The sequence below is a fragment of the Cloeon dipterum genome, chromosome 1 (assembly GCF_949628265.1).
Source record: "Cloeon dipterum chromosome 1, ieCloDipt1.1, whole genome shotgun sequence".
In the NCBI taxonomy this organism is placed as follows: Eukaryota; Metazoa; Arthropoda; class Insecta; order Ephemeroptera; family Baetidae; genus Cloeon; species Cloeon dipterum.
The window spans coordinates 30440130-30452154 of NC_088786.1; the positions used below are offsets into that span (position 1 = coordinate 30440130).

Here is a 12025-nt window from a genome sequence, read left to right on the forward strand (position 1 = left end):
CATTGGTTCAATACACTAATGGATGTCGTAACCTCTACCGCAGTACAGCGTGCTGTCACAAGGATCATTTACCCTCTCTCGGTCATAAATCTACATTGCTGTTTATACAAACAACCGGATGTGCGCGGCGAATTCGGTTCTTTGAAATTTACAGGCGGTCAGTTTTTTAATTTCCATTTTAAAATCACAAAACGAGTATTTCCGGGTAAAATTATATTATTGTATGGACATGTGACTGTCCTAAATAAATATTCTTCCTTAAGGAATGCTGGGATAAGTTGTCGTTTGACATTTTCTCACTGTATTTTCACATTTCCAGGGTCAATGATTTTCTTCTGGCTGACCTCAAGCTGTTTTTTATACATCTGGTTGTTATGTTTATTAATCATTGCACAAGTATTGAGTTTGGTTTCTCCTTTTAATCAACTTGATTACCTCTCCATTCTTATTGCTTATCGCAAAAATTTATTTTATACCTGCTAAAATAGCGTAGGGAAGGGATATTACAAGTTGCCTATTTTTGTTACTGAACTTTACATGCAGCATAGAATCAATAAAATCTGCATTTTACAATATGTGTCTCATCTATAGCTGACATTGGATAAATTTAATGCTTTTAATTGAACCGACGGCATTCGGTGTCATTAAGTGCTGCATTCTTATTAACTCATAAACCCCACACCTAGCAATTAAACGAACATTTCCAATTATGTTCGAGCTAATGATTTACATATATGAAGTTGTCGATAAAATAAGCGACCGTTGCACGCATCACTACGTTTGACGCCCACGCGCTTTGGTGAAAAATCCTGAGGGAAGCCCATGAAAAACGGCCGTTTCGCATGCATAATTCCCTCGGCTTTATGGTAGCGGTGAATCAATTAAGCGTCGTTAATTCCCACACTCGTCAATAAGTAACGACGGCGATATACGGGCATGCATAATAATCGTCATATCATCATAATAATGTGCTCAGAGCCGCACTCGCATGATGGAGAGTAGCTTTATAAATTCTGCTGTCGATGGTCTGATTGTGAGTTCAGCGGCCAAGCGAGTGAGTGCACTTTCGTTTCACGCGCATTATAAATTGCCACTTTTACTTTATCGTTCACTCTCGACCTGGAATATTACAATAATAACAACTTTGACATGCTCTTTCTTTTAAAGCACACACGCCCACTCCGCCCAATGCATGATATACACACATAACAAGCGCGTTCTTTTCATACACCGATAATTATCTGTGGCCTCAAAATTAGAAAAAGGGTAGACGCGCGTTGACTAACAACGGGGGAGTGACGCAGGGAAATAATTGTTATCCGCCGAGGGTTGCATTCCTCTCGAATGAATCGCTCGACCATAGATTTTAATTTCGATCCAGCCTTGGAGGTAATTTGATATTGCATCTAGAGAGCGGCAGTCCTTAAACCCAGTTACCTCCCGCTATTAAAATAAAATAATATTTTCTTTTTAAACTTTTTCCGTTAAAAAATTATTCAAGGTCGGCGTTGCATTAATTTTAATATTGATGTTTCCATCTTTACCGCAACTGTGAATCTGTCCCCACAAATTGAGAAGCAATAATATTATGATAAAATTACTTTCGGTGTTACAGAGCTAGTAAAGGTAGAATGTTCGATCTAGGTTTGTCAGGGTCAGTAGAGCAACTTTGCCCACATCCAAAACAAAAATATTATAAATTTGGACCAAACTTTATAAAAGAGAGGTTTCTTCAGGTAATGAGAAAATCTAAATTAGATTCCATATTTTAATTAACCTAGAGTATCGACATTTTAACTAAATTAGATGTATTCTAATATTTCTGGCTATTCTCACATCACATCACCTTCCAAAGTGGCTCAGATGAGAGTTCAGAACCGATGGAAAGGTTTCGACTCGATGTATCAACCTCGAAAAAGGAAAAGATGTGAACAAATTCAAATTTATTCCGATAATTTCAAAATTTAGATTTATATAAAAAATAAGAATTAATTACTTTAGATAAATTGACCCTATAATTGCAAAAACTAAAATCTCAACTGTGCAGCTTTGAAGGGTAGTTTCCAAAGAAAAGAAAAAATTGATTTTAATTTTCAATTCACGGGCCTTTTTCATTCTTGTCAATCCGATCTCGCTATATTGATTGAGATTTATATTTTAGAAATAAATGCAATTTTGTGTTCTTTATACCAAATTAACCTTTATTATTTCATTCACACAATTTTATTTCAAAATAGTTGAATACTTGTGTTTTGCGCTGCCACATTGAAATGGTAACGCGCAGTGCCGATGCCGATCGATGAAACTAATTTGAAATCCGCTTCGCTGATTGCCCATACGCACCAGCAGTCACAATGGCAAGCAGGACGAAACGCGAAACAGGAAATCGAGCGAGAAGCAGGGCAGCACTCGCGTCATCGTTGACATCTCGTAATCTCGTATATTTATCGGCGCGGCGGCCACTCGGTCGGTCGGTCCGTCGGTGGGCAAGAACCGAGCTGTGACAGGTATGCCGACCCCGTGACCCCCAAGCACACACACACTGCCATGGTTCACACGTAAGCTGCCGGCCAGCACGTAATTTATCTCTCCTTCGCGGCGCATGTGTAAGGAGAACTGTGTGTCCTTTGCCTTACCCTCACTCACTCGCGCATAATGTATCGCGCGGACGCCGGCCGCCGGCCGTGGTCGCGGCGGCGGCGGCTTTCTCGCGGCTCAGCGTCGGACCAAACGACCGAAGCACCGGCTATTCCTTTTATTGCGACATCTTAATACGCGGGTGGCCTATTACCTTCGCGCAGAGAAAGAAACACTCCGAGAAATTTTAATGCCGCGCTCGCTGCTCCCCGGCGAAATATGTGTATTGGTTGGGTGGACGTTTATGTACCGGAGGCGCGGAGAGCAGGCAATCAACGCCTTTAACGTGTTCGACGGCTCTGCGCGCTGACTGCTTTTGTAATACTGTAATACTTATACGGTTCAGAATTCGGGTTGTTTTGCATTCGAATAAATTACTCGTCATGCAATCATTAGGGATCAGTTTGTATAATACTTTTCTGGTAAATTAATGCTACTAAGTGACAAGGCGGATTTGAAATTAATGTTACTCATATACAATTTCAAGCAATTCGAGCCAATTTTAAAATAAACTATTTTGCTGTTAACCAACAAACTCTCTCAGATTCTTTAAATCAACAATTTTTTTCTTCTGATTTTTACAAAACCTGCCCTTTTTGCACGCCCAGCTCAATTTACGAATTAATTTATGATATGAAACTGTGTTTGTAATTGTTTGGAACTGGGATATTTGATGGGTATAGAACTCCACTCATTAGTTTTTTCTTTGTTTCAATATGCCTCTTCTGAGTACAACAAAAAAATTGTTCTAGAGCACATACAAAAGGATAACCAGAGTTTCATTAACCCATGGAATTTTACTCATTAACATACTGTTCAAAGATTGAAGTACATCCGTATGCAACCGTCTAAATTTTTACAAAAATGACGAAAAATCACTAAAAAAATGCAATTTGGAACTTCTGACGGTTAGAAATAACTTGCTATTAAAAATGAGTTGTGATAAAACTATCAAATTCATAAAACGCACTATAATTATAATTTTTTTTTTAAAGTTTTTTTTTACTTTAGATCCTAACAAAATTGCAGCTAAACTACGTCATTTTAGAAATCTTTTTAATAATATTTCCACTTTAAAAATTGGTATATATACCTATTTTTCTCCCGAGTAAATTATTTCAACGGACAAGAGCAAAGGCTGAAATTTTCATGAAATGGTGCACAACACTTTTATTTCCTTAATTCATTCGTTAAGATGTTTATTTGAAATTGGCAAAAACTGATAGTGTCCAAAGTCAGCGTGTTCTGAGCTTGGAAAAATGGACAACAAGCGTCTCAAGTGCAATCTCAAAAATTTGGAAAGATAGGAAATGATGTTACATAATATAACTTACCTGAACACCAACCCACTACAGGACCTGAAATTTATAAAAAAAAAAATATGTTTCGAGTGCATGCAACTTGAGCTTGAAGGCTTAAATTCGCACATAAAGAAGTGGCCATAATGAGGAAAAACAGGCTTCCACGGTAACTCACAACAAGCAAAAGCAGAATTAATGCGCTTTGATGACAAAGCGATGATTGCGCAAGTTTCAGGCTGGCGGCGCGGTCAAAGTGCGATTATGGGTCGCGAGCAAAGCCGCCGCCGCCGAAATCTGAGGTGCTGATATCTTTTTGGCGCCGACATTCCACCGGCAGTACTATATTTGAATGCGAAAAGCGGACGAGTAGTGTTTTGCAACAAATCCCCGATGAAGGCTCATTTAAAAGCGCTCCCAAAGAGCATCCTGTTCTTTATGATTCTTCCCATTTGCCTGGCGCGGCTGCTTTTAGGCAGTCAGCTGAGAGAGAGTGAAAAGCAAAATCCTTTTAGGAGCTTCTGAGAGTGAGAGAGCACTTTGATTTATTGTTCCTTTTGATTACATTACGCCTCCAATACTCATATATACGCGCTTATTATTACATTTTTATTGCGTTTGCCTTTTTACCCCCAATAACTATAAAGTCGAATGTGATTGCGAAGATTTCTTAATTCTTCCTTTCGCAAGGACACAAAAACACGCACACATTCAATATCATCGAAGACGGTGCTGAGCATTTTTGATAAAATGCTAAAAGCAATCTCGTCGGTTGGAGACTGGAGAGTTAAAAGCGCGCTTCTTATTTTCCTTTTTCCGCGTGCTTGATATGTTAAAACACTTTGTTGCCAAGAAATTGATTACTCTGAAACAGTTTAGAGTATAGTCCGTGCAAATTGGGATTAATTTATATTTCTCAAGTAAAGCCCGCATTCCTCTATGTTGACTGCTTTTTATATACTTAATAATAATTGGGCAATTCTGAGCGGCTAAACAAACAATTTGAACCTATGAAACCGGCATTTCAACCTATTATGTATTTTTACACGCCAGCATGTATGACATTTATATTCAAACACATCATCGTCATAATTCATAACAAGTGCTTTGCAGAAAGACGCCGCTAGTTGATAAAATTAAAAACCTTAAATTTTGCATGACACAGTTTTTCCCTGAAACACGCAAAACTAGACAGTAGCATGGATTAAGTGGTCATTCAACCAACCAGGAGACGTTTTTTCATGTATTGCACGCACAGAATTACCATTTCCTTCCCTATCAAGGGGTCCATTAGTGGGATTCCTAATCCACTCAAATGAACACAAGCGTAATGGGCATAATCACAATAGCCACATGCTGTTTAGTTGATGATTCTGTATCCTTTTAGGAAACTTGTTTCCCCTGAAATCCTCATCTAATGCAAAAAAATATTGCGTTAATTGGTTCCACGCAAATGAGGGAGCGGTTCTTTAATTTTTAATCTCTAGGGAAGTGTTCTAGGCAACACGAACCATTATGAGAAATTATGAAAATCTTTAATAACCCTAAATTTTCCCATCATCTACAGCAAAACCATGTTACATTCACAATACTTTGCTAATGCCAATTGCACTAAGATATTGCAATCATCTCGCTTTTCTCGTTTCCTGCTATTTAAGAGGCACGGAATTTTCCCTATATATGCTTGCCTTCCTTGAGAGGTACACACTAATTAAATAATTGCATCTCATGTCCTTATTTTGATAACTTTCTTTTTTTAAATGAAGACATAAACTGCTTTAAAATTTAATACCTCGTTCCTTATTTTCGACACTTAGAACCACCGCCTGAATGTCGTTTCCCGAATTTGGCCATTGCGTGCCCCTCCTCGCAACACCCGCGCGTGGTGCCTATGTTGCTTTTGGCCTTGCGCTCACCCGCCGACTCCTCCCGCATAATGAGCCAAAATGCACTAATGAGCTTTTGTTTGCAGAGCGGCGGCCGGTGCGCGAGTTCCCACAACCCGCCGGCGACGAGGCAGCAAGACAGCGGCCTCGGCAGTACCCTTTACCCTGAGGAAGAAGACACTTCCTCCGACTGCAGTCCGGCGTCGTCCGAGAGCCCCAGCCCGGCGCCACAGGTGCCCCCGGTGTCGGCCAGCGCGCCGCCCCTCCCGGCCAATCCGCCCCCCAACATTTCCGCAAACCTTGCCAAGGTGAGTGATACAAATCCGACTCTTAGATCGCCGCAATTTGCGTCTTAATTTGGTGCACGGCACGAACGTACTGTGCGAAAATTTCCAAGGCCATTTTCGTGTTTTTGTCAGCACGACTTTAGCTTTGGCTGCTTCTTCATTTGTGTTGTTCCAGGAACATTTATACTTTTCAATTTTGTGATTTAATGTAAATGTACAGCAATTACAATTGCTTATTTTTTGCGCCTCAGCACTGCGAGAGATTATAATCCTGCAGTTAATCGTTTTTGCAGCTGTTCTTCCTTTTTTATTATTTTTTGTTTTCACTTTATGGCATAAAGAGAGGATTAAAAAGTTTCATTATTGAGTGGCAGAACGCAAATAAATAAATTATATATGCAAAAAATGAAAATGTGCGGGTCTAGCTTTGACCCAAAAAAGAAGAAATGGTATTAAATTTAATTTTTCATGCAAATTAATGCATTGAAGCTAATTTAAATTTGGGTAATATTCTTTGCTTCCGTCAAGCAAGCAGAGTTCCTCTCGTTTGTTCCCACAAAGCGAAATAAATCAGTGTCTCGTGCGCAAAGAGGAGCATGCTGAGTAATACCACTCTCGCATCCGTGTGTGTCCGTTCTAAATGAAGCCATAAATAAAAGGCTGTCCTAATGATCTATTACTGGCGCACAAAGAGCCATAAAACGCCCAAATTACATTGGTGCAAAAAGCGAGCTAGAGAGCGAGTCGAGTCGTTACGCCAATTGACATCAGCTGTTGCTGCTGGCAGCCCATAAAAGTGAACCGATTTGGCAGTCGACTCACGGAGGAGCCACGACTTCGCGGATATAAATCAAATCTCTGCAGTAATATTGATATTTTTCCAACTATTGTTACAAAAATTATAATAATGATCCAAAATCTAAAAATAAAACCCATAATTGTATGCGAGTTTTGTAATTTGTTAGTATTTGGCTATTTTTTATTGTTTGTAAAACGGTGTCAAGAATCGGCTCTTTGATACTGCAGACGCTCACCTGATTCAAAAGGAAAAACGAAGAACAGCCTTGCATAGAGGAGAACAATGTTATTTGTTTGAATTGTCAATCTTTGTATACTCGATGACTGGGTTGTCGTGACAATTTCTTTCTTACCGGTTGATGTATTCACTAGCAAAAATCAGCCACCAGAACCGTCTAGTAATGGATGTAGGACGACAAGAATAGCTAAAAGAAAAAAATAACCGGGAATGAATGGATTTTTGTTCATTAATCAAAGTTAAAACGCAGCAAAACAGCTCAAACTTCTCATCAAGTAAATTACACTCTTTCAATATTTTCCCTCGCTTATATCTTACGTCTCTTTTTATTGAACTACACTGATGGTCATGCACGGGTCGGATGCAGGCGAAATGCAACTGTCAATTAGCGGTGTGTCTGCACGTGCACCTGCCGGCTGTAGGCTAAACGGAGAAGCCGCTGCGTGCAACTCGCGGGGATAAATATGCAAATTCGATTGTGGCCAAGTGCTTTGTGCGCCGGAGCCGTGAGAACCGAGACAAGGTCGGCATGCTGCTATTTACAAGCCGGCGTAATACAAGATCGCTGCCGGCTGCTCTTGTGTGCTCCAGTGTCGCGTCGCAAACGCCGGCCACGAACGGCCGCCGCACGATTTGCATTCACTCCGCCGGTTTTATAACGAGTAAACGGGGTTAGCGTAACAATGCGGAAAATGGTCGCGATTTAAGAGGAGCACTCCAGCCTCGCGCGGCTACAATCGAGTGCAATCGACCAGAGGAAAATAGAAAGTTCATCCTAGAATTTCAAAAAACCAATGAAGTGCTTCATCTCCGAAACGATTAGGATTAGGAATTCGAGACGGTTTTTTATGTTTAAGGTGGGTTTGGGCTCAATTTAAATAGTTTTAAGACTGCTTTACCTATTTTTTTTTTACCAATTTGCAAATACCACATTTTCAGGGGCTTGACATTTTTCTTCTAAATATGCTTTAAGATCAAATTCAGATAGTTTTGCATGCGAATTTTTACGGCCTGTAACTTAACAGGAAAAAAACGTTAAAAATTTCCCTTAAGATTATATTTGCAGCACAAAATTTGATGAAATAAAGCTGAAAAATCTTAAACTCACCAACAAATGAGACCATTTTCCTTGTTTCTTATGGTTTCTGTTGGCTTCAAAAGTGATTTAGATGGATTTTGGAAGTTTTGGACGGTTTTAATGCTGTCTCAAAAGATATTCGTAATCATTTTGTGTCTTAAAGTTTAAATCGGACGCATAGAAAAAAGTTAATAACTTCCAATTTTCTCCAAATTTTGAATAAGTCAAGAAAGGAGCATCTACAATCTATATAGAAAATACCTTTCCCCCTTTATAGCCGATTTCATTGTAGAGTAAAAGACTCCGTCTCTCTCCAATATTAAGTTTAGTTGAGCGCAGAGCCACTTTTGTAATTTTAGCTGAGTGAGACCGCACACGAAAACCGGCTGTGGTAAAATACATACACTTCTTCCATTCGTACAGACGGTAATAAAGCCAAAAAGGTTTCATTGTTTGCTTGTAAATTGCTCATCGGACATCGCACCTCGCACGAAAATATGTCTGCTCGACAAATTCAGCCGGGGTAACACCTTAAAAAAGGAATTAATTAAATGTGCCGTGAATACAGAACAATTTTACGAGCAGCGAGTTGGACAAAAAAAAACATACACAGAGAAAATTATTCTGGTCCGGCGCTGGAATTGCGTGCGTCCAAGTCTCCTCCGCGTGAGGCGATCGAGCAGCCTTTCCCAGGCCCAAATTTGTCGCGCAAGGCCGGTCCACTTGGAGATGAATATAGTATCAAAAAACGATCGTTTATGTACTTACAAAGGCTGTAAAAACGGAGTCAGGCGGAAAGGGAGCGAGAAAGAAAATCGAAAACGCCTTAAGCTGTGCTGCAGCGCTCCGGTCGCATCTCGCCTCACCGGCGAACGCGCGTAATATAGTCCTATAATATCAGTTAACGACGCTAACGTTGCCCACGGGCGTGTTTTTTTTTATTGTTTTAATTTAATTTATAGCGATAAATAATACGCGAGACGTTTGATGTTCGTGCCTCTCGCGCGCTCTCTGCAAAGGACATAAAAAAGTCGCGGCTTTTTACTAATAAAATTAACACTTTACTGGCAAAATAAAACCGCTTTAGTGGCGCCCTTTTGTTATTGTGTGCGATTGCCGGTCAGATTACATTGGCAATTTTTACTGTCCGACTCCGTTGGTGGTACGAATGCTCCGAGCTGCTTTTATGGAAAAGTCTCGCGGCTCAGATTACCATTCTGGTTCGCTTAAATGCAATATGCAGAATGCATCTCTAGAATTACATGCACCTGTGACTCCCAGTCAAGTTGGAAGGAAAATCTCGAAGCGCATCATAAATATTAAACGAAAGGTTTTTTCCAAATTTAAATTTATTGCAATTTCATTTTTTTCAGCATTGAAATCCAATTTAATCCCTGCGTACTTCAATATGCTTTTGAAAATTTTTATCCAATTTTATTTCAGCTTAATAAACACTTTTGCATGTAAAACAACAGTGTCTGGATTAAGTTAATTAAACTGACGTGTGCACCGCCTGGTGCAGCGCCGTAATTATAACAAATTGCGTGCCCAAGGTTAGATATGCAGCAGCCGGCTGCTGCTCCACTTAATTTGACTGAAACTCACAATTGAGTGGTGCAATAAAGCGGTGAATATTCACGATGCACCTGCTTTTCCCACTGCGGATCAGGCGCAATTGCGTGTTTTGTGGCACCGCGTGGCATTCCATTTCAGCGATCAACCTCGAACATCTCAATTTGGACTGATTTAAGAGCAATAAAAAATCCAAGACTCTGATTTCAATTATAATTAACTTGTTGCTTATTATATTTTATGCTACATCTGCTCGGGAAGAATTTTCTCGTTGCTTCATACTTGTACAGTGTTGTGATCACACTCATAAAAGAGTATTAATCAAATAAATTAAAAGTTGAGATGTGTTTGCATGTGTGTCAATGAATCGTGGAGTTATTTTCCAACGTTTTTCTTTCAAGGTTTTCTTTTTACGAATCTTTGATAGACAATTATAATTCCGAAAAAGGTTTTATATTATTCAGGGCCTCTGCATAAAGCAAGGATCTCTACTCGCATTCATTGCAAAAAAAATTAATTATGGCTGAGACCGTAGAGAATCTTCCTTGATTAGACTCAATAAATAAATGTTGTATTAATTGTTTTCTTGGTAAATTTTTCAATCTCGATCTCCTGAAAAGATTAGGTAATTTTATTTTACTTTAATATAACGATCTGTGCGAAAAGTTCTAAATCAACACTCAAAATCCTTGACCGGAAAAAATAAAAAATTGCTGCGTCACAAATTTTTTAACTAGAAAACTTTGGACCGGTTTCGATATTTTTCGCTGATTTAATTTTCAGTTTCATAAACTTAAATTAAATTAAAACAAAAATGCTCGCACAAACGTTGGAATTTGAACTCAATGGCGACGCACAAAATCTGCATAAATTGCACGCACATCGGCACCATTATCGCTATTATTATTTATTTTTTGTGCGCGTACACTCTTTCGAATAAATTATTTTGACATAGTGCCAGTACGCTGGAGGGTGAATAGCGGTAACTCGAATCTCCCAGCAGAGATGAAAGCTGGCTGGCTGGCTGGCCGGGCTGCCTCCTTATAGCAGCCGCTCGCTGGCTGCAGATACACTTGTTAGATTGGTTAAATCCCATTCCTTCTTGGCACTTGCTGCCGCAAAGTAGAACTCCTCTCTCATCTCCAAGTAACACTTCTTCTCTGCTTCTTCTTCGGCGCTCAAACGCAGCCCAGCCTCCGCGCCGACAGGACCAATTTTCTCTTCTCTCCAAATTCGCAGTCATGCCGGAAAATATCGTGTCCACAATCGAAGAAGCGCTTCGACAGGAACTCGACCCGGTGAGCCCAGATTTTCTGCCTTTGCCCACGCTTAAGTGAGGTTTTTGGGCCGTTTTGCCCAACACAGGTGCGACTCTCGAAAGTAGGGCACAAAACATAAGACTTCCGTATTCAGATTTGACCGTTTGTTTCACATTTGCTGCTTATTTGCATGTCGCAGCGCACTTTGATTTTTAAAAACAAAACGGTAGGTTAATATTTTATACAAATGACGGATCAGGTGTTGCATTTTGCATATGTTTACTTTTTTAATTTTAAATCACACAATTCAGCTTTTTTTAAATTATTTGAGGACAATTTTTCTATTACAAACTTTATTTGGTATCTTATTGAAAAAATCAAATATCTTTTTTCCCAGTAATCAAAATTTTCGATGTTTACTCAAGAAAATCTAATGTCAATGGGTTAATTGAGAAATCTTGTTATTTATTCTTTACCTGTTAGACCCTATTAATTGTTGCCTTCATAGGAATTAAAAGTTATGCCGGCAATTATATTGAGCAATGCAGCCATGGAGTTGAACGTTCAACCTTTTCATATGCAGTAAGCACCTTCAGTGACAATTAATGTACCGTCGACGACCTTATGCTTTTCTCCGAAAACGTGTAATTACGAGCGGCATCCAATTCTTCTAAGTCGAGCCAATTTGCATAGCAAACGCGCGTCTTTAGCATCAATCAACGCACGCATTTATATATAGTGAGTGCAAACGCGCACGCACTTTCAAATCGATTTCATACCGTTTAAGAAGCAGTAATTATTACGATCATCACGCATCTAGCCTGCTTGGCCAGTTGAATCGCTGTATTTGCGTTAATTGCACGTCGGTGTAATGTAACGTGTCATTATTGCCGATTATAAATAATCGCGCGACCATAAATCAAACCGCGAGACGATTATCCGCCGTCGGTTTTTAATGCGGCGTGCCGGACG

At 39.6% G+C, this 12025-nt stretch overlaps 1 protein-coding gene across 3 annotated transcripts in view; it reads left to right on the forward strand.

Annotated features, from left to right (window-relative positions):
* Positions 1 to 12025, forward strand: part of LOC135945197 (leucine zipper putative tumor suppressor 2-like) — a 59239-nt gene that overhangs the window by 38018 nt on the left and 9196 nt on the right. For 2 of the 3 annotated variants that reach the window (XM_065492716.1, XM_065492706.1), the window contains one exon: positions 5908 to 6129. In XM_065492716.1, coding sequence (XP_065348788.1) covers positions 5908 to 6129 — 222 coding nt within the window. Of the gene's footprint in view, positions 1 to 5907; positions 6130 to 10916; positions 11093 to 12025 lie in introns of those variants that run through there. The other variant, XM_065492725.1, reaches the window with a different exon arrangement.